The sequence below is a fragment of the Pongo abelii genome, chromosome 3 (assembly GCF_028885655.2).
Source record: "Pongo abelii isolate AG06213 chromosome 3, NHGRI_mPonAbe1-v2.0_pri, whole genome shotgun sequence".
NCBI lineage: Eukaryota > Metazoa > Chordata > Mammalia > Primates > Hominidae > Pongo > Pongo abelii.
The window spans coordinates 96,957,284-96,979,305 of NC_071988.2; the positions used below are offsets into that span (position 1 = coordinate 96,957,284).

Consider the following 22,022-nt stretch of genomic DNA (forward strand, 5'->3'; position numbering starts at 1 on the left):
CCCACTCCTAGTACATTCGGCAATGTCTGGAGACATTTTTGGTTATCACGGTAAGAGGAAGTAAGAGAATGCTACTGCGTCTAGTGGGTAAGGCCAGGGACAGTGCTAAACAACTTAAACTGCACGGGGAGGTCATACAGCAAAGACGTACCTGGCCAGAAATGTCCATAGTGCCAAGGTTGAGAAATCCTGTCTTGGGGATGATGATTTTGATGATGGTGATGATGACAATGCTTCTATTTATTGAGCACATTATTTACAAAGCCCTATGCTAGATGTTTTACTTATTTTAAATCCTCACGGAAAACCCCATGTGAAGACATTATCTCCATTTTACAAATAAGGAAACTGAGACTTGACAGAGTTAGGCTACTTGCCCAAAGTAACATGGCTATTAAGTGGTTGAATATGAGTTTAACTGGTCTTACTCAAAAATCTTTGTGAGCTTCTTCCATTATACTGTACTGCTACTCAGGAAAGTATTTAACTACTCAACCCTAGTCATTTTGTAAATGAATGGAAATTACCTCTACATGTGTTAGTAATGTAGTTCATTTCTTGAAGTTGAGAGGGGATTCTACCTATCATTAGTATTTGATAGTCACTCCTTTCTCATTGAGTACTTTCTTTGTTTGTCAGTCTCCGAAGTCTCCTGGCTTTCTTCCTTTTTCATTGGTTACTCTCTGTCTCCTTCGCAGTTTTCCTCCTCATCTCCCCAACCTCTTAATATTGGAATGCCACAGGGCACAGATTTCTTTCCTTTCACCTTCCCTCCCTTGTTGATTTCATCTAGGCTTGTAACTTCAAATATAATTTATATGCTTGCCACTCAAATGTGTATGTCCAACCCAGACCTCTCCACTGAAGTTCATCATATATTCAAATATTCACTCAATATCTTTACTTAGATACCCCCAACACACATACAGCTTTATTGACATCTAATTAATGTAAAATAATGAACATATGTAAATAAACAATTTGATGACTTTTGATATATGTATAAACACGCCCGGCTGTTTTCTTTTAAAAGTTTCGTAACTCTTGGCCGGGCACGGTGGCTCACGCCTGTAATCCCAGCACTTTGGGAGGCCGAGGCAGGCGGATCACAAGGTCAGGAGATGGAGACCATCCTGGCTAACACGGTGAAACCCCATCTATACTAAACATACAAAAAATTAGCCGGGCGTGGTAGCAGGCGCCTGAAGTCCCAGCAACTCGGGAGGCTGAGGCGAGCAGATCACAAGGTCAGGAGATCATCCATTTTGAGTTAATAGGTGTATTTCTGGTTTATTCTCTTCTGTTGATCTATACATGGCACATCATGTTGATTACTGTAGCTGTATAATAAATCTTGAAATTATGTAGTGTTAAGTCCTCTAACTTTGTTGCTCAGAATTGTTTTGACTGTTTTAGGTTTTTTGCATTTGCAAACCAATTTTAGAATCAGCTTGTGAATTTCTACAAAAAAGGTCAACTGAGAATTTGGGATTCTGTTGACTGTAGATCAATTTGTGAAAAACTGACATAAAAATATTGCACCTTCTAATACAAGAACACAGTATATCTCTATTTTTGCAGGTCTTCTTTAATTTCTTTTTTTTTCTTCTCCTTTTTTGGGACAGGGTCTTACTTTGTCACCCAGGCTAGAGTTCAGTGGTACAATCATAGCTCACTGCAGCCTCTAACTCCTGAGCTCAAGGGATCCTCCCACCTCAGCCTCCCGAGTAGCTGGGACTACAGGCATGCGCCACCAAGCCAGCCTAAATTTTTATTTTTTGTAGAGACAAGTTCTCACTATGTTGCCCAGGCTGGTCTTGAATTCCTGAGCTTAAACAATTCTGCTTCAGCCTCCCAAAATGCTAGGATTACAGGTGGGAGCCACTGTGCCTGGCCTGTTCAATTTCTCTCAGCAGTGTTTTGGAGTTTTCAGAGTGTAAGTAGCGCACACCTATTGTCAAATGTTTTTGTTGATGCTATTGAAAGTGGTACTGTTTTTTGAATTTTAATTTCTAATTGTCATTAGTAGTATCTATTAATAGAAATACAATTAATTTTGTGTATGACCTTTTATCCTGCAACTTGCTAAGCTTACTTATTAGTTCTATTAGCTCTTTTGTAGATTCCATAGGATTTTCCTCATAGACAAACATGTCATCTGTAAATAAAGACAGTTTTACTTCTTCTTTTCTAATCTGTATGCCTTTTCTTTTTCCTGCCTTATGGCACTGACTAGGAGCTTCAGTACAATGTTGACTAGAATTGATGAGACTGGACATTCTTGCCTCCTTCTGATCTTAAAGAGGAAAACATTCAGTCTTTCACCATTAAGTATGATGTTAGCTGTAAGGTTTTTGTAGTTGCACTTTGTCATCCAGTCTTGTGACTTTAAATATCATTTATATGTTTACCACTCTAATGTGTGTATCCAACACAGACTTCTCCACTGATATCTATGTTAGTATTTATCCAGCTTCTTACTTGGTATATCCACTTGGATTTTTATAAGGTATCTCAAACTTAATATGTCCAAAACTAAACTTCTGATTCTCTGTGTACTTCCAGCTTGCTTCTCCCACAGTGTTTCCGATCTCAGTAAATGGCAACCCTATCCTTCTAGTTCTTTAGGCCAAAAGCTTGGAATCACTCTTTCTTTTCTTTCCCCCTGGCCCCCCACACTCCTCTGTGCAACATGTCAACAAATCATATTCCTTTGTAATAAAAATTATGACATCTAAGGTCTAAGCCACCATCACGTGACTCTTATCTTGATTATGCCTCCTGACCTGTCTCCCTGTTTTCCTTACTCGCTGACAGTGTGTTCTCAGCATAGCAACTGGAGTAATCTTTTTAAAACTAAAGTATTTTTTTTTGTTTAAATAATATGGTTTTCAGGCTCAAAAGCAGTGAATTCTTTTACTGATATAAGAGATGATTAAGAGAAATATTTCTTGGAGTTTCTGAAGGATAAACCCAGCATATTTAGGTAATTAATCAACTGGAAAACATTTCATTTCTACTTCTGGTCTCTTCTTTTTCCTCTATAAACAATTAAATGGGATTATGACTGTCAATCTTGGATTGCTTTGCTTTTCCTGTCGTCTGCTGGGTTTTTTTCCTCACATTTAGAAAAGAATTTTCTGAGGGATAATGGGTTTGACCTTGACTTTCAGCTCCATTGGCTGATAGTCACTTAGTGGAGTACTATATGGAAAAGTATTCTGATGCTCAGCTAATGCTGTGATTAATTAGCTGTGTCTGGTGTGAGTGAGAGAATGGGAAGTAGTATGTTTGCATCTCTAATTTGAGTTTATAATATAGGCAGATCTTAAGTAGTTTGCTCTGGCAGTTGTTGCTTTCATTTTTAGTGATCCTTTTTTTTTGACATAGTACATTGAGACAACAAATACTTTAATTAAAAGACATTTAAACATTAAAGACAAATGTAAAATCCTTTAAACAATAAGTGAGAAATTAGATGTCAAATTCTGATTTTATTGCCAAAGAATTTTGTAGGATATATATATATGAAAAAGATACTGAGAAATCTGGAGTAGATTGGTTTAATTTAATGATTAAATTATTTAACCCAGTAACACTAACAGTCAGCAAGGACTATATGTTCAATATTGTTTTGGGGACAAGGGTTTTGAGATACAACTTATATACAATAAAATTTACTCTGAATTGTAGTCTGAGTTTGGGCAGAAGTATACAGAAGCATAACCACTACCACATTCTAGATAGACTATTTCTATCCCAAATTGTTTCCTTATGCCCTAATAGAAGGGTAACCTAAAAATGTCCTTGAGAAAATATGAATATTTAAATATCCTTTTTTTAGATATCATATTTAAACATTTAACCAATAAAATGTATTTAAATGAAGTTGAACATTATTTTAAGGATATAGCTTTACATAATAATTGTGATATTGCTACCAGCCACACTGTTCCAGTGTTGAATTGTTTACCAGGAAAATTATCATTCATGCTTAACTCTTCAATGAAAGGATATTTTAAAATAACCTACTATTAAATTGAAATTCTTTATTTTTGAATATTACAGAAGAAAATTCCACAAGACAGAGTGAAGATTTGGGAAGCCAATTTACAGAAATTTTCATTAAGCAGCAAGAAAATGTCACTCTTCTGTTATCTTTATTGGAGGTAAATAGGGAACCTTGATGTTTTTGTCATCTTAATAAGCTGCTTTTGTTGCCTTTTGGATGTTATTGAGGAAGTAACATGTATATACCTTTAAAGGTAGTGAAGTTTATTGTATTATAGCAAGAGATCCACATGCATGTTTCAAGAACTATGTAATCACTTAAAGTATGCTAAACTTCCATGTTTTACTTGTAGTTTCTGATACAAGTTATTAGTGGAAAAAATGTTTTTCTTGAAAATGTGAATTACAGATGTTAAATATTTTGAATTCTTACATTGCAGGAGTTTGATTTCCATGTCCGCTGGCCTGGTGTGAAGCTTCTTACTTCTCTTTTAAAACAACTAGGACCTCAGGTGCAACAAATTATTTTAGTCAGTCCTATGGGTAAGTGACTTATCTTTTTTATATTATTTTGATTAAAGCGTGAGTATCATTTCCTAGAGAAAGGGACTGAAATCGTGTGTTAGTAAATTGTTAATAATTTGAGTCACTATTTGTATTTTTGGTCTGCTAGCATTTTTCACATGGTTGTATGTTCTAGGTGTTTCAAGATTGATGGACTTACTAGCGGATTCCAGGGAAGTTATACGTAATGATGTAAGTTAAATTTCAAAAAGAAATACAAAAATATGTGGCTTTTTTTTCTCTTGCAAATGAAATCCTTGTTGTTGAGTTTTAGGAAGTTAAATTTAGAAAGTTGGAGTAATGACCTTTTTTTAAAAAAATTAAAAATTAATAAATAGAGATGGGGGTCTCTCTTTGTTGCCCAGGTTGGTCTTGAATTTCTGGGCTCAAGCAGTCCTCCTGTCTTGGCCTCCCAAGATGCTGGGATTACAGACATGAGCCACCGAGCCTGGCTGGAGTAATGACCTTTTAAAGTTGTATACAAGGTCATATTGTTTCATTCTTTCCTGGCTATCCAGTATTTTGGGTTAGACAAACCATTTTGCCATTCAAATTTATTTCTTCCATTAGTTTAGGATTTCTTATACTATCTGCTGAAAGGTTGTATTTGACACCAAACTCTACCTCCAGAACTTCCTTTTCCTCCTAAAGAGTAGCGGAGATACCTCCAGATATTGAACTGTGTAAACCCAACAAAGCATTACATTTGGAATCCTTGCCCTTATTTGATTGAGTGTGTATTTCTAAGAATTTGCCTTGTTAATCATGGAGCATGATTTGCTCTGGACTTATTTTCCATTCTGATTTATTTTATATTTGCATATAAGTTTGAATATTTCATATTGATGCTGTATGTTTTGTTGCATAAGCATTTTTCTCTATTGTTACCTACAGCTTGATAAAAATTCTGTAATACTTAAAATAGCAATTAGAAAAATTAAATTCTGGAGCTAGGAGATCATATCAAGCTGATTGAATCCCCATATTTATAGTGAAATGCCCAAGGCCCACAGAAACCAAGTGAAGTTAAGTGTTCTTTGTTAGCCATGTCTTACTCATCTTTTTATTTGTGGTATTGGCCCTGTTACTTTTTCATCCTAAGTTTTAGTAAATATCATTTGGATTGCTCTTAGCCTTATAACTGGTTAATGACAAAGCAGAGACAAAACTGAAGCATTCTTAACTCCTGGTCTATGGATACAGTTATTAAATTTGTTGTACTTAAAATTTTGTAATCTGTCTATCAATTCAGTATTATAGGTAGTGAACTTAATACAGTATGTAACTTACAAGAAGGACTTTTTTTTTTTTTTTTTTTTTTTTTTGAGACGGAGTCTTGCTCTGTCACCCAGGCTGGAGTGCAGTGGCGCCATCTTGGCTGATTGCAACCTCTGCCTCCCAGATTCAAGCAATTCTCCTGCCTCAGCCTGCCGAGTAGCTGGGATTACAGGCATGTGCCACTAATTTTTTTGTATTTTTAGTAGAGACAGGGTTTCACCATATTGGCCAGGCTGGTCTCGAACTCCTGACCTTGTGATCCACCCACCTTGACCTCCCAAAGTGCTGGGATTACAGGTGTGAGCCACCGCACCCAGCCAAGAAGGACATTTTTTATTCTTTAGTATTTAAGTGTCATTTTAAAGAATTGTCTTATTTAAATAGGTATCTATCTATTAGAAATTTGGGGTATCTTTCCTTGACTAAAATATGACTGTGTATCTTTAAAGCTTCTGTTCTATTCTTTTCATGTCCCACAGTTTAAATAAGAGGATATCATGCAAATCATAAATTGTGTCTCCCCACATCTTTTAATTTCATTACCACTTCTTTTCATTTTCAGATATAAAAGTGCTCTTTAAAAAAAATAACTGCATTAGGCCAGGCGTGGTGGCTCACGCCTGTAATCCCAGCACTTTGGAAGGCCGAGACGGGTGGATCACCTGAGGTCAGGAGTTTGAGACCAGCCTGGTCAACATGGTGAAACCCTGTCTCTACTAAAAATACAAAAAATTAACTGGGTATAGTGGCGGGCACCTGTAATACCAGCTACTTGGGAGGCTGAGGCAGGAGAATCACTTGAACCTGGGAGGCAGAAGTTGCAGTGAGCCGAGACTGTGCCATTGCACTCCAGCCTGGGCAACAAGAAAGTAACTCTGTCTCAAAAAAATAATAATAATAATCACTGCATTAATTCTGAAATCTCCTGCTTTCCTTTAAATCTTTACCTTTTTATTCTGCTCCTAACCTTTTTTCCTCAACTTGTATTTGAGACAGACAAATAAGTGTCTATTTATATTGGTTTTTTATTAATTTTATGATCACAGATTAAGTTCTGTTTTTGTTGTAATGTCTAGATTATTGGTTTTTACATGTTTTATAACCTTTTTTTATTTTAATAAACCTATTCCAAGAGGATAAAGAGAAAAGAAACTAAAATATACTAAGACCTTGAAAGCTAGTGGGTTCTATAGAACTTATTTTGTCTCCTTTAGTCTTTATACAAACCCTGTGACAAAGATATTACATGAGTATACTATAAACTCATGTAATTTGCTTAAAGTTGGCACAACTAGTCAGTAGGGCAACCAATTTTTTATTTTTTTATTTCATTCGTTTTTGAGGAACAGGCAGTGTTTGGGCAACCAGTTTTTAAACCCACTTTATCTAACTCAGAGCCTAAATATTTTCTCCACTGTATTTCTTCTTCTCTTTGTTAGTAGTTAAACTGAAGTTGGCAGCATTATGTGGGAGAATTTGACATCCAAAAATAACTGTTTTCACCTTTTTCTCTCATATTAATGTTGAAAGTTGACAAGAAAATGAGTGGAATAAACCCAATAAAGTCATAGGCATTTTTTGTCTTATATGAATACTTACCTACTCAGTACTGGTAGCCAATAGCTAGTTTGCCTCTGTGGGACTTTTTACTACCTGTTTGCTATTCCTCTTCCTCTACAATAATATCTGTGCTTTTTTTCGTAAAATATTTGTTGTCTCTTTTACCATCATGCTATTATTTAATACTTAGGGGCTCATAAATTGCTTAATACCAAAATAAGCAAAAATGGGTAACGGTGAGTTTTTCTTGAATGATAAAGATATGATAAAATATATAAACTATATCCAGCTTTACCAGAAGCTGAGAAAAACTGGAAGTCAGAGGCAAAGGCTGCTGTGAATTGTCTTGTGTTGGACATGCCATTCATAAAGCATCAATTTTCATCTTCCTTTTTTCTTTTGACTTAGAATCAAGTTTTGGGGATTTAGAGGCCAGATGTTTACAAGAATTTCCGAACTTTCTCTACTAGAATGTGGTGGTGTTCATTGATTTATATTATTGAATTGCAAGTTTTTCATTATTACTGTTGTGAAGCATGTACAGTGGCATTCCTGAGACATACTTTCATGTTCAACTCTTTAGCTGCAACGAAAGCTATGTAGTGGTTAATGAGTATAAAGGAATTCTAGTACGTTTATATCATAAAGTTGAAAGATAACTGAACTAGGAATTGTTAGACGAGGATTCTAGTCTAGTGTCTGTCTCTTTGAGGTTTATAACCTTAGGGAGACAAATTGCTTAACTATTCTGTTCTTTTTTTCCTTATGTATAAAGTAAAGGAGTTGGGCTTGCAAAATCCCTGCCAGTTCTAAAATTCTGTGATTTTTGAAGTAATTTAAAAGTGTCTCATAAATGTTGTACTCCACTAAACATTCTCTTTCTTCTCTGTAGGGCGTCTTACTACTGCAGGCACTAACAAGAAGCAATGGTGCAATCCAGAAAATTGTTGCTTTTGAAAATGCTTTCGAGAGACTACTGGACATTATTTCAGAGGAGGGGAACAGTGATGGAGGTATAGTATGAAGAAATTATTTGAAGACATTCCTTTTGTACTCACTGACTTGTTAGGGTACAGGGAACACAGTTGGAGGGAGAAATGGGGACTCTTATTTATACTCTTTGTTTTTCTTTCACTATGGGATGTTGACTATCGATTTCTCTTTATCCTGTTTCATATTTGTTAGGCTTTTGCAATCTAGGTTGGTGTCTTTCCTTATTTAGAAAATCTCACCTATATCTCTTCAAATACTGTATTGCTAGGTTTCTTCTATTTTTCTGAAGCTATAGATTATTATGCATGTCCTTTTGCAGATTTGGTGATAGGGAGTTGAGTTGAAGGCAGAATTATATACTGAGTGAATAGGGAGGACACAATTGAGAATTAATGGGAAAGGTTAGAAATAGTCTTTTGGAGAATAGGAGAGCTAGTTAATTATTATAATCAGGAAGATTTTCAAAGTGATACGAACCCCAGCTGGGCTTGATGGCTCATACCTGTAATGCCAGCACTTTGGGAGGCTGAGGTGGGTGGATCACTTTAGGCCAGGAGTTCGAGACCAGTCAGGCCAACATGGCAAAACCTCGTCTCTACTAAAAATACAAAAATTAGCTGGGCATGGGGGTAAACACCTGTAATCCCAGCTACTTGGGAGGCTGAGAAACGAGAATCACTTGAACCCGGCAGGTAGAGATTGCAATGAGCTGAGATCGCACTGCTGTACTCCAGCCTGGGTAACAGAATGAGACTCTGCCTTAAAAAAATAAAAAGGGGGATAAGGGCCCCATTAAGGGTATTCACCATGATTTTACAATAGCATCAACTACTTGAGTGTGTAATTTATTTTCTCCCCTAGCGGCACTCAGCTGCCTAGGTGCAAATATAGAAAAAAAACTCATAGTTTTTCACAGGGTTGGGCCTTTTCTGGGAAGGTGCTATGAAATGACAATAAGACAAGAGAACATAGTATATTCCTATTCCACTTCTGTAGAGTGGAAGAAACGAAGATCTCTATAATCTAAGCTAGATAGGGAAGGAAATAAAAACAGAAGGGGGTTTCTAAAAGTGGGGAGAAAGGCATCTGGTTGATGGGCCAAGAGACTCAAGGAAGCCACAGAACAAATGTGTTGTAAATACTTGAGCCACAAAAATAAGTTTTAGTAAGAGAGGATTATCGCCAAAGATGAGGCAAAAAAATTGAGTGGTTTAGGTATTAGACGGGTTGCTGTTGAAATTAAAATTAAGTGTGACAGCAGAGCTTAGAGAAAGAAGACTTTGAGCAAGATGCCAGTGATGTTTTCCATGGACAAAGGATAGTGACTATGAATTTGTTATATATCTGCAATGAGAAGTAGTAAGAGATGGTACAGCCATATAGCCAAGCCTCATGGGAACAGGAGTTTTTTATGAGAGTAGAGGAACTATGGTCTCTTGAAAGTACACTGGGCTGGGAGGGTCATAGATTCAACATACTGACTCTAAGGTACATGGGATTGAGAACATGAATTACTTTCACTTGAGAACATTGCAGGATAAAGCAGATTCTTTAAAGAAATGGAGCATTTCAAGATATAGTTGAGGTTATAGCATGTTTTATTAACCAATATTTGAGAGTTGGCAATGGCATCATGAAAGGGTTTGAAAGGAGATTAATTGGGAGAGGGGAAATGCAAACTGCTGTAAAATGAAAAACTGGGAAAGCAGAGATGAACAGAGAGGTGTACATTTTTGGAGGCAATTGAAGAAAATAGGGTTTTAAGGAAAGGTAGAATTCGCTAACTTTTCCTAGTTGGCTAAGACAAGTTTCAGTGGCTCTTTGTAAGTGATAGTGGCCATTAAGGCTCTAGGGTTCACTAAGATGCATGCTGGAAAGAAGGCCTGCCAGTTGTAGTGAGGGCTTTTGACATGCTTTTTCCTTCAAAGCCTTCAGATGGTCCTAATGGCAGACCATATTTAATAGATATTTATGGTCCTACCTAAGAGGCAGATAAAGTGGTTCCTCCTCATAAGATGAGGATCCACGTGGTTCCTCAATAGGAGGTGAGGAAGCCTCTAATCTGGAGAGATTAGGTCTGGTTAAATCAGGAATTCTTGAAAAGCATTTAAAATGTGCACCTTAAGCATTTTAAACTTAAATGTAATAAAATAAAGGTGTATATTTATGTACTAATCTTTGGAATAGGGCCAGAACTACTACTTTGAATATGGGTATGCTGATTAAAGTTTTTCATCATCTTCCTTGCATACATCACGCCTATAATATATCATGTAGGATTTGCATTTTGGTTTCTTTAAAATAGATTGCAGGATATTTCTGGGTTTTTAAAATTACTTTTCTATCTTTTAGAATTGTATTATCCATATTTAACAGCTGTATTTTTAGTAACCTCCTTTCATTGAGTTTTGCCAAAGACTTAAATTTAATTTTCAGAAAAATAACTGTTTTCACACATATTTTGGTAGTTTTATATAGTATTTAATTAATAACCAGTGCAAATAGCATGGTAGGTTTGTGAATGAAACAATTGAGTCTTAGATACAATACCAAAAGTGTGATACATAGAAAAAAATTGATAAATGAGACTTCATTAAAGTTGAAAACTTGTGCCCTGCAAAAGATTCTGTTGAGAGAATGAAAAGACACTTCACAGACGAGAAGAAAATATTTGCAAAACACATGTTTGAAAAGGGACTTGTATCTAAACTATATTTAGAACTCTTAAAACTGAAAAATAAGAAAACAATAAGCCAATTTAAAGATAGGCGAACGATCTGAACAAACATCTCACCAAAAAGATATACAGATGGCAAATGACCATATGAAAAGATGCTCAACATTATGTGTCACTAGGGAACTGCAAATTAAAACAATGAGATATCACTACATACCTTTTAGAATGAGGAAAACTGAAGAAAACATTGACAACACCAAATGATGGCGAAGATGTGAAACAACAAAAACACATTTGTTGCTGATGGGAATGCAAAATGGTACAACTACTTTAGAAAACAGTTTAGTGGTTTTTCACAAAGCCAAACATAGTCTTATGACTCAACAATCATGCTCTTTGGTATTTACCCAAATTAGTTTAAGACATATTCACACAAACACCTGCACATGAATATTAAAACACCTTTGTTCATAACTGCCAAGACTTGGAAGCAACCAAGATGTCCTTTAGTAGTTGAATGGATAGATAAACTGTACTACATCTATACAATGGAATGTTATTTAGCAATGAAAAGAAAAGAGTTATCAAACCATGAAAGGACATAAAGGAACCATAAAGGCATATTGCTAAGTGAAATAAACCAGTCTGAAAAAGCTACATAATATATTATTTCAACTATAGTTGACCCTTGAATAACATAAGGTTTAGGGACACCAATGCCCCAGACAGTTGAAAATCTACTTTTTAACTTTTGGCTCCCCCAAAACTTAACCGCTAATAGACTATGTTTACCAGAAGCCTTACCAATAACATAAGCAGTGGATTAATACATTTTGTATGTTGTATGTATTATATACTCAATTCTTACAGTAAAATAAGGTAGAAAAAAGAAAACATTAAAATCAGAGGGAAGAGAAAATATATTTACTGTTCATTAAGTAAAGTGGATTATCATAAAGGTCTTCATCCCCATGTTGAGTAGGCTGAGGAGCAAAAGGAAGGATTGGTCTTGTTGTTTCAGGGATGGCAGAGAGGAAGAAAACGTATATATAAGTGGACCCATGCAGTTCAAACCCAACTGTTGTTCAAGGGTCGGCTATATATGACATTCTGGAAAAGGCAAGACTGTGGACCATAAATATTTAGATCAGTGGTTGCCAGGGATTTGGGGATATAGGAAGGAAGAGATGAATAGTTGAAGCTCAGGGTATTTTTTAGGGCCATGAAACTATTCTGTATGATACTGGAAGGGTAGAGACAAGAGATTATACTTCTGTTAAAACCCATAGAACTTTATAGCACAGAGTGAACCTTAATGTAAACTGTGGACTTTAATTAATAATAGTGTATTAATATTCATTTGTGAATTGTATTGTAAGAAACGTACCACATTAATGCAATATATTAATGATGGGGGAACTGGAAAGTACAGGCATACATTATTTCATTGCATTTCCCAGGGAATATGTTTTTTACCAACTGAAGGCTTGTGTCAACCCTGCATTGAATAATTCTGTTGACTCCATTTATCCAACAGCACGCCCTCACTTTATGTCTCTGTCACAATTAATATTTCAAACGTTTCATGATTATATCTGTTATGATGATGTGATCAGCGATTTTTGATGTTACTATTGTAATTGTTTTGGGGTACCACAAACAGTGCCCATATAAGAGGGCAAACTTAAGCAAAAATGTTATATGCATTCTGACAGCTCCACAGACTGGCCCATCCACTCTCTCTTCCCCTCTTTCCCTCCCTCCCCTCCCTCGGGCCTCGCTATTCCCTGAGACATAACAATATTGAAATCAGGCAAATTAATAACCCTACAGTGGCCTCTAAGTGTTCAAGTGAAAGAAGAGTTGTATATCTCTCACTTTTAATCAAAAGCTAGAAATGATTAAGCTTTCTCTGCTGAAGATACAGAGGAAGGCATGTTAAAAGCTGAGGCCAAAAGCTAGGCCCATTAGCCAAGTTGTGAATGCAAAGGAAACATTCTTAAGAAAATTATAATAATAATAAAAATTTAAAAAAAAGAAAATTAAAAGTTCTACTCCAGTGAACACATGAATAATTAGAAAGCAAAACAGCCTTATTGCTGATGTAGAGAAAGTTTTAGTAATCCTGACTGAAAATGAAACCAGCCACAACACTTCATTAAGCCAAGCGTAATCCAGAGTGACGCCCTGACTCTTCAATTCTGTGAAGACTGAGAGAGGTGAACAAGCTGCACAAGGAAAGTTGGAAGAATGGATATTGTGCATGAAACTAGCAGATGTTGCTGTGTGAGATTTAAGGAAAGAAGCTGTCTCCCTAACAAAAGTACAAGGTGAAGCAGCAAGTGCTGATGTAGAGACTGCAGCAAGTTTATCCAGAAGATTTAGTTAAGATAATTGATGAATTATGCTAAATGTTCAGCATAGACAAAACAGCCTTCTATTGGAAGAAGATGCCATCTAGAACTTCTGTATCTAGAGAGAAGTCACCTCCTGCCTTCAGAGCTTCAAAGGACAAGCTGACTTTCTTGTTAAGGGCTAATGCACTGTTGAATTTAAGTTGAAGCCAGTGCTCACTTACCATCTGAAAATCCTAGGACCCTTAAGAAATATACTAAATCTACTCTGTCTGCACTCTGTAAATGGACAACAAAGCCTGGAAGACGGCACGTCTATGTAAGAGCATGATTTACTGAACACACATTTACTGAAGACACATCTCTTACACTTCTGTGTAAGAGCATGGTTTTCTAAGCCCAGTGCTTTAGAAAAAATGATTTTCAAAATATTACTTCTCATTGACAATGCACCTGATCATGCAAGAGCTCTGATGGAGATGTACAAAGAGAATAATACTGTTTTCTTTTTTTTTTGAGTTGGAGTCTCGCACTGTCACTTGGGCTGGTGTGCAGTGGTGTGATCTTGGCTCACTGCCACCTCTGCCTCCTAGGTTCAAGCAATTCTCCTGCCTCAGCCTCCTGAGTAGCTAACATTACAGGCACCCACTACTTCGCCCGGCTAATTTTTTGTATTTTTTTTTAGTAGAGATGGGGTTTCACTATGTTGGCCAGGCTGATCTGGAACTCCTGACTTCATGATTTGCCCGCGTGGCCTCCCAAAGTGCTGGGATTACAGATGTGAGCCACTGTGCCCGGCCAATAATATCTTTTTTTTTTTTTTTTTTTGAGATGGAGTCTCACTCTGTCCCCCAGGCTGGAGTGCAGTGGTACAATCTCGGCTCATTGCAGCCTCTGCCTCCCAGGTTCAAGCAATTCTTGTACCTCAACCTCATGAGTAGCTGGGATTACAGGCATGCACCACCATGCCCAGCTAATTTTTGTAATTTAGTAGAGACAGGGTTTCACCATGTTGGCCAGGCTGGCCTTGAAGTCCTGACCTCAAGTGATCCATCCACCTCAGCCTCCCAAAGTGCTGGGATTACAGGCGTGCGCCACTGCACCCAGCAATTTTGACCTTCAAGTCTTAATATTTAAGAAATACATTTCGTAAGGCTATAGCTACCATAGATAGTGATTTCTGTGACGCATCTGGGCAAAGTAAATTGAAAACCTTCTGGAAAGGATTTACCATTCTAGATACCATTAAGAACATTTGTAATTCATGGGAAGTCAAAATACCAAGATTTACAGGAGTTTGGAAGAAGTTGATTCCAACAACCCTCATGGATGACTTGGAGGGGTTCAAGACTTTAGTGGAGGAACCAACTGAAGATGTGGTGTAAATAACAAGAGAATTAGAAGTGGAGCCTGAAAATGTGGTTGAATTTTTGCAATCTCATGATTAAACTTTAACAGGTGAGGGGTTATCACTTATGGATGAGCAAAGAAAGTGGTGAAGATGCTGTGAACATTGGTGAAATGACAACAAAGGATTTAGAATATTACATGAACTTAGTTGATAAAGCAGTGTCAGGGTTTGAGAGAATTGACTCCAATTTTGAAAGAATTTCTACTGGGAGTAAAATGACTCACTGAAGACTCAGGTGGTCATTAGCATTTTTTAGCAACGAAATATTTTTAAATTAAGGTATGTACATTCTTTGGATATAATGCTATTGCACACTTAATAAATTACATTATAGTGTAAACATAAATTTTGTATAAGAAACCAAAAAATTTGTGGGACTCACTTTATTGTGATACTTGCTTTATTGCAGAAGTCTGGAACAAATAAGTAGATGTCTGTGTAGAGAAACTCCGTTTGTACTTAACTTTTTCTATAAGCCTAAAACTGCTCTAAAAATTGATGTCTTTTTTTTAAAAAAAATTGATTTTTGTCAACATACAGCTCAACTATTAGGAGTAAAAGTGTTGATGTACCAGATGAGCTTACTCGTCGTTACATCCAGCATCCAGCATCAGTCAATATGTTTATCAGAAGAAACAGAGGCTATTGGTTAATCTATTAGTACTTGGTAAAGTAGCGATCAATTGAAGAGTTTTCATTGTGATAATAGTGAAAGCTGTAGTGTGGATGAAACTGCCCTGGAGAGTATATGCTGTAAATAAAGAAGAAAAAGGATAAAACCATGGAGGACAGAAACAATGAAAGATCGAGCACCTGCAGAGGTGTAAGGAAAATCAAGAGAGAGTAATGTTTTTAGAAATCAAGGGAAGTTTCAAGGAAGAGACAAACAGACAATGTTAAGAGCTTCTTAGAGATCAAATAAGATATGGTTGATTCATTAAACAAATGTTTAATAGTTAAGTACTGTGTATATATATACATGATATCATGTCTCTGTCTCTGCTAAAGATACAGAGGTAAGTAGGCTGTTCACAAGCGTTTGTGAATTATAATCTAGTGGAGAAGACAAACACTACCTAATAATAAAAGGAGAAGGCTACTGTAAGAGCATGTAGCTGGTGACGCTAACCTAGTCCTGTAGTCTTGGTAATCACTCGTGAAGAAATGATGTTTAAGCTGGGATTTGAAGATAAACGATGAGTTACTAAGGTGATTGGGTACTTGACGTAGAAGTCAAGAGATCTCTGGGGTACCTGAGAAAGAGCATGCAGGTATGGCCTGTGGCCATCAGATATCAGAACAGACTATCTGCCTGGCCATATTGAAGAGATGCTGAGCATGGAGATTTATCTTTTTTAAAATGTTTGGGAGTTTTGCATCAGGTTTTACGAGCCTTAACGCTTGTGTTTTACATTATTTCCCCAGGTATAGTAGTTGAAGATTGTTTGATTTTGCTCCAAAACTTGTTAAAAAACAACAACTCCAATCAAAATTTTTTTAAAGAAGGCTCTTATATTCAACGTATGAAACCTTGGTTTGAAGTTGGAGATGAAAATTCAGGCTGGTCTGCACAGAAAGTGACCAATCTACATCTAATGCTACAGGTATACGATCCTTAGACATAAATGTGGTAAGAATTTTGACAGTGATCTTTTCAAAGAGAAGAAAATTGCTTGTATTTGATAAATCCAGAATATTTGATGGGTTTCAGGTTGGCTTAAAAAAACTGTAATATGGAAATTTGCAGTTATCCTCTAGCTAGAGATCCTGCCTACCCATTACTTAGCTTTGACAGTTATTAACATCTGACAATTTTGTTTCATCGTTTATTCCTCTCTTTGCTGTATGATTTTAAAGCAAATTCAGATATACACTTTCCTGATGGGTTTTACATTAAGGAATAATAGGTTAGATTGTTGATTTGAATTTTTAAAAACTTGCTTTCTTCACTTAGGGCTCTAATAGGATAAATTTTAATATTCAAACTATTAAGTTCAAATAAATTCATTCGGCAAGCATTTACTGAGAGCCAGGCACTGGATGCTAGGAAATAAATGATCATGTCCTGCCCCCAAAGATGGTTAGTCTGAGTTTTATGGTTAGTCTGTCATGTTAAATTGACAGACCACCTGTGATTTATTGATGCTTTATGGTGAAAGCTTAGTGGTAATAATAAAAGTGAGGACAGTAGGATCCCAAATTATTTCCTCATCAGAGAAAATTTTGAAGTTCTTTGAAGTGGTTTACTTACTTACTCCTTTATTGAATCCTCCTTCTCCAAACTCTTAAGTTTATACTAGTCTCCTCACTTATGAACTCATAATTCTTGTGGGCCTTTGAATATCTGTGAATTATACCTGTGTCTCTCGGAAGTTGTGGACCTAACTAGGTGGTTAGCTCCGCTAGTAATTAGAGGTTGAATGTTGTCCCATGCCGTGGGAGTTGCCTGCATAGGATTGATAATTAGGGTAATCTGTGTCCCAGTTTGCCAGTACAGTATTCGTTTTGTAATTACTAATAGCATCCTCTTTCACTTCAAAAGTGTCCTGGTTTGGATTATAAATTATGCAGTTACCCTAGTTAGAATATGCCTAAAAACTGTTACAAAAGTATTTTCCAGGAGAACTTAGTCACAGAGTCTATTTGTACTCCCAAGTCATCATTTCTGTTTTCAAATGTTGGTATTATACATTTAAGAAGTTAATAGTTTTTTAATGTTTTAGAAACAGTGTCACCAAGTGGTAACCTTGATACCTTTGTTCAACACTGCTTTATTTTGTTTTGTTTTGTTTAAGAGACAGGTTCTTACTTAGTTGCCTAGGCTGAGTGCAGTGGTGTCTTCACAGCTCATTGCAGCCTTAACCTCCCTGGCTCAAGAAATTCCCCCACCTCAGCATCCTGAGTAGCTGGGACTACAGGCGCAAGCCACCATGCCTGACTGGATTTTTTATTTTTAGTAGACATAAGGTCTTGCTATATTGCCAGGCTGGTCAGGAATTCCTGAGCTCAAGCAATTCTCCTGCCTCAGCGTCCCAAAGTGCTGCTGTTATAGGTGTGAGCCACATGCCCGGCCTACACTGCTTTCTTAAATAAGGAAATTCCTCTAGAAAAGTAATTTCCAAAATGTGATTAGAGAGAGGGTGAGAGAATCTGATGATATACAAAAGCATGTATTTCGTATCAAACAGTGAAAATTTAAATTGTTTGAGGAAGCTACACATGTTTTATGGTTTAGGGTACTATGTAAAGAATTATTCTGAAGGAAGTGTCACTGTTTAAAAACTAAAGTAGGTCAGGTGTGGTGACTCACACCTGTGATCCCAGCACTTGGGGAGCCCAAGGCAGATGGGGATCACTTGAGCTTAGGAGTTTGAGACCAACCTGGGCAATATGGTCTTTATCAGCCCGGTGTGGTGGTGTCCACCTATTGTCCCAACTACTCAGGTGGCTGAGGGGGAGGATCACTTAAGCCCAGGAGGTTGAGACTGCATTGAACCATAATCACGCCACGCACTCCAGCCTGGGCAACAGAGTGAGACTCTATCTCAGGGAAAAAAAAAATTACCGAAAAATTATTAGAGTACAGCATGTAAACAGAAAAATACAGTATTCTCGTTATATAGCAAGTTGATTCTTTAAGAATTCTTTACTTTTAAAAAGTGAATAAACTGGCTTTCTGTAGCTTAGTAAAGCTTTTTTCTCTTACACTTGTCGTGAAGACCATAAACTCCAAAGCAGAGGGACTGAGTTTAATTCATTTTAATATATTCTCCACCTGCAATACTGAATAGTAGATTCACTCATGACTTTACAGGCCAGGAGTTATCTTCTGCTATTCTGTTAGAACCTGTTGGAATACTTTATGTATAACTTTATTTAGAGTTACTTGTATTTTAAGTTCTCTATTATACACTAAATAAAAATGCATCATTGTTTTCCTGTTTGTACATACACATTCTGTATTGGAACTATTCATCATCACAGTTATCATGATTGCATTCTGAGCCACTAAAAACAGAAATTGATCTGCTTGCAGAGTTTTAATTCAAATTTTGCAGACTAAATTTAGGGAAAACATCTTTTGAAAAGTTTTTTAGTTATTAAATATTTTATTTTTTTATAAAATTATAGTTTTATGACTAGTCTACTTTTTATCCCTGCAGGAGTCTCTTCTATGGCATTTTATTGGGAAGATACTGCCAATGGCTCCCAGAAAGTTCATAACCTTATGAGATAATCATTTTCATTCTAGGGTAGTTTTAATTATTAGAAACTTTATATATTAAGTCATAAACTGTCTTGATATGACTTCTATAAATTGCTTTCTGGAACAACACACATTCATTCCTTGTGAATATTTCATATATTTACATGTTGCTATTAGATCTCTTTTTATCCTCATAAATATTCCCTTTTTCTTTATTTACATCATCAGTAAAGACACTCAACTGCTATTAGATGATAGTAGAAAATTACTGTTGATTTTGTCCGATGTAATAATGGTATGATTATATTTCAAAAAATATCAAGTGGAGATGCATACAGAATTATTTGTGGTAGAATTGACATATTGCCTAGTATTTGTTTTAAATACTCAAAAAAAGAAGGAAAAGAAGTAGTAAGGATAGGAGGGAAGTAAATTAAGGGAGGAAAAAACACCAGAAATCTCACTAGAAAAGTCCAAGGACAGGAACCAATGTAATCCTGACCTTCTCTTTAGTGACATCAGTTTATTAATGAACCCTCTTTGAGATGTCTGTTAAGTCAGACATGGAAACATCTAAATCTATTTTGTCATTACTCACTGAGTTAAATACTGGTTGAAGTTTTTCTCTAATTCTAGTGATTTCTGGTTACCTTTTTATTCACCAACAATAAAAAATACCACTTTTCAAACTTTCTTGTTTTAGTATTTAACTCCTCCCTCACAAAAAATCCCCTTTCTTAGTGGAGTCAATCCATAGATCACAATATGTGTCGGCTGTAGTAATACAAGTGTTTTAGTTTACTCTCTTAAATCATTGATTACTTCCGTGTATCTCCTATAAAATAATGGTTAATGTTTATATAGCACTTTGTTGTTAACAAGGTATTATCATAAATACCCCCATTTGATTTTGATTTACAAGATTTTGCACATAACTCTAGTTTTAAAATGTGACACACATGTAAAACGAATTTGGAGACATAACTGTTTTAAATAGTTATTTGAGATGACTTTTTTCATGTTTCTGAAATTTTATGTTTACAGTCCAATTAATCATAGAATCATAGGGATTTAATTGGCATTAGCAGTCAGTGCAGTCCAACCCATGCCTAATACATGAATCTTTTACTACCTCTCCAGTTTTGGTTTTAGCCTCTCTTTAAATATTTCCAGTTTAGGGGAAATTTATCACATGTCAGGTCATTCTGTTTTCAGACCTGCTCTCTTACTAGGTAGTTCATTATTAACTTTGAAAAGAAATCTGCCACTCTGTAACTTATTCATTCATTTACTTATTAAATATGTACTGTTACAAGTACTGTGCTTCTTTGGGAAACAAAAATGACCAAGGCAGTTTCTCTCTGGGAGTTCACAGTCACCTGAAGAAGACAACCTTAAGTTTAAGAGGCATAATGTAATATTACAATCACAGAACTATTGCCATGGGAGCACGAAAGAAAGAGCACCTAAATGTAGCTAAACAGCTAAGGGAGTACTTCATGCAGACTTTCTTGTTCACATAGATCAGATTTGCCTCAAGCCTTTTCAAATCTTTAAAAGACAAATTTTGTTTTCTCTTACTTTCACAGCTTGTTCGTGTATTGGTATCTCCCACCAACCCTCCTGGTGCTACCAGTAGCTGCCAGAAGGCTATGTTCCAGTGTGGGTTATTGCAGCAGCTTTGTACTATCCTAATGGCTACTGGGGTTCCTGCTGATATCCTGACTGAGGTAAAGCAAATGAAGTCAAAGCCAACTCTGTGGAAGTTGAAATCCTGAATCCTAGGAAGAATTAGATATTTGTTAAGGAAAAACTACAATAGTTAACCATTTTTTAGGTTAAAATTTTTAATGATCTTACTAAAATATAATTCACATAATGATAAAAGTATTGTTTCCAAAAGATATACTCATCCCTCAAGTTTTATAGTACATAAATAATAATGTTAAAGCTTTGCAGATCCATCTACAAAGATTTCTCATTAATTTTATTATATTCAACAGGAGTGCACAGTATGATTTCATTTTTATTTTGAGAACAAAGTGACTTAGTCTTACTCAACTGGTAGATTCGTTGAATAGTAAATTCTTTTCCCCTAATGTGTGGCATTCTCTGTTGCTTACCTATAAGAAAAAGAAGTTAGTTTGAAGAAAGAAAGTTTGTTTATATTTTTAAAATTTTTCTCAAATTAACACGTGCAATATCAAAAGTACAAATAATAATAAAAATTTTATAACAGAAATAACTGCCTTCAGCCTCAATTGTCCTTACTGTAAGTCCCACTTTACTTCCTCATGTCGCCTCATAATTATTTTGTGGAATTTATATTTACATCAGTAGTTGGGGTTTATATTTTTACAGCTGTATTGATACAATTCCTGCTAAGCCAAATAGAGCCCTATATCCTTTTTTAAATATATATTTTTCTTATCCATGAGTCGTAATTGTGTTCTTCATTTTACTGTTACTCTATATATGCGTAGGTATATATGCTTAATAATCATATACTTAACACTTTGTTTCCCACCACAGGCCACCCGCAGACCCTCCATTCTCCTACTCCAATCTGTGCTCTAATTCTTCCCCATGTCTCTTGTCCTGGGACTTTTTTTGCCATCTTCCTAGGATTTCCTTTACTTGTCTCCTGACTTGGCTTCCTTGATTATCTGGATCCTCTGTCTTTTTTTTAATTTAATTTTATTTATTTATTTATTTATTTTGTACAGAGTCTCAGTCTGTTGCCCAGGCTGTAGTACAGTGGCATGATCTCAGCTCACTGCAACCCCCGCCTTCCGGGTTCGAGCAATTCTCCTACCTCAGCCTCCTGAGTAGCTGGGATTACAGGCACCCGCCATCATGCCCGGCTAATTTTTGTAATTTTAGTAGAGATGGGGTCTCACCATGTTGGCCAAGCTGGTCTCGAACTCCTGACCTCAAATGATCCACCCATCTTGGCCTCCCAAAATG

General features: G+C 36.1%; 1 protein-coding gene and 1 long non-coding RNA gene across 4 annotated transcripts in view; one reads left to right on the top strand and one right to left on the bottom strand.

The window, feature by feature from the left end:
* Positions 1-22,022, top strand: part of USO1 (USO1 vesicle transport factor) — a 93,402-nt gene that overhangs the window by 45,841 nt on the left and 25,539 nt on the right. For both annotated transcript variants that reach the window (XM_002814884.5, XM_063723459.1), the window contains exons 5-10: positions 4,069-4,169; positions 4,452-4,554; positions 4,712-4,767; positions 8,306-8,426; positions 16,274-16,452; positions 20,645-20,785. In XM_002814884.5, coding sequence (XP_002814930.2) covers positions 4,069-4,169; positions 4,452-4,554; positions 4,712-4,767; positions 8,306-8,426; positions 16,274-16,452; positions 20,645-20,785 — 701 coding nt within the window. The remainder of the gene's footprint in view (positions 1-4,068; positions 4,170-4,451; positions 4,555-4,711; positions 4,768-8,305; positions 8,427-16,273; positions 16,453-20,644; positions 20,786-22,022) is intronic.
* The window catches only part of LOC129059007 (uncharacterized), a 35,446-nt gene continuing 34,121 nt past the window's right edge, over positions 20,698-22,022 (bottom strand). Inside the window, exons 3-4 of one of the 2 annotated variants that reach the window (XR_008524564.1) lie at positions 21,118-21,178; positions 20,698-20,836 (exon numbers count right to left, since the gene is read on the bottom strand). This is a non-coding gene — a long non-coding RNA (uncharacterized LOC129059007). Of the gene's footprint in view, positions 20,837-20,976; positions 21,179-22,022 lie in introns of those variants that run through there. The other variant, XR_010139727.1, reaches the window with a different exon arrangement.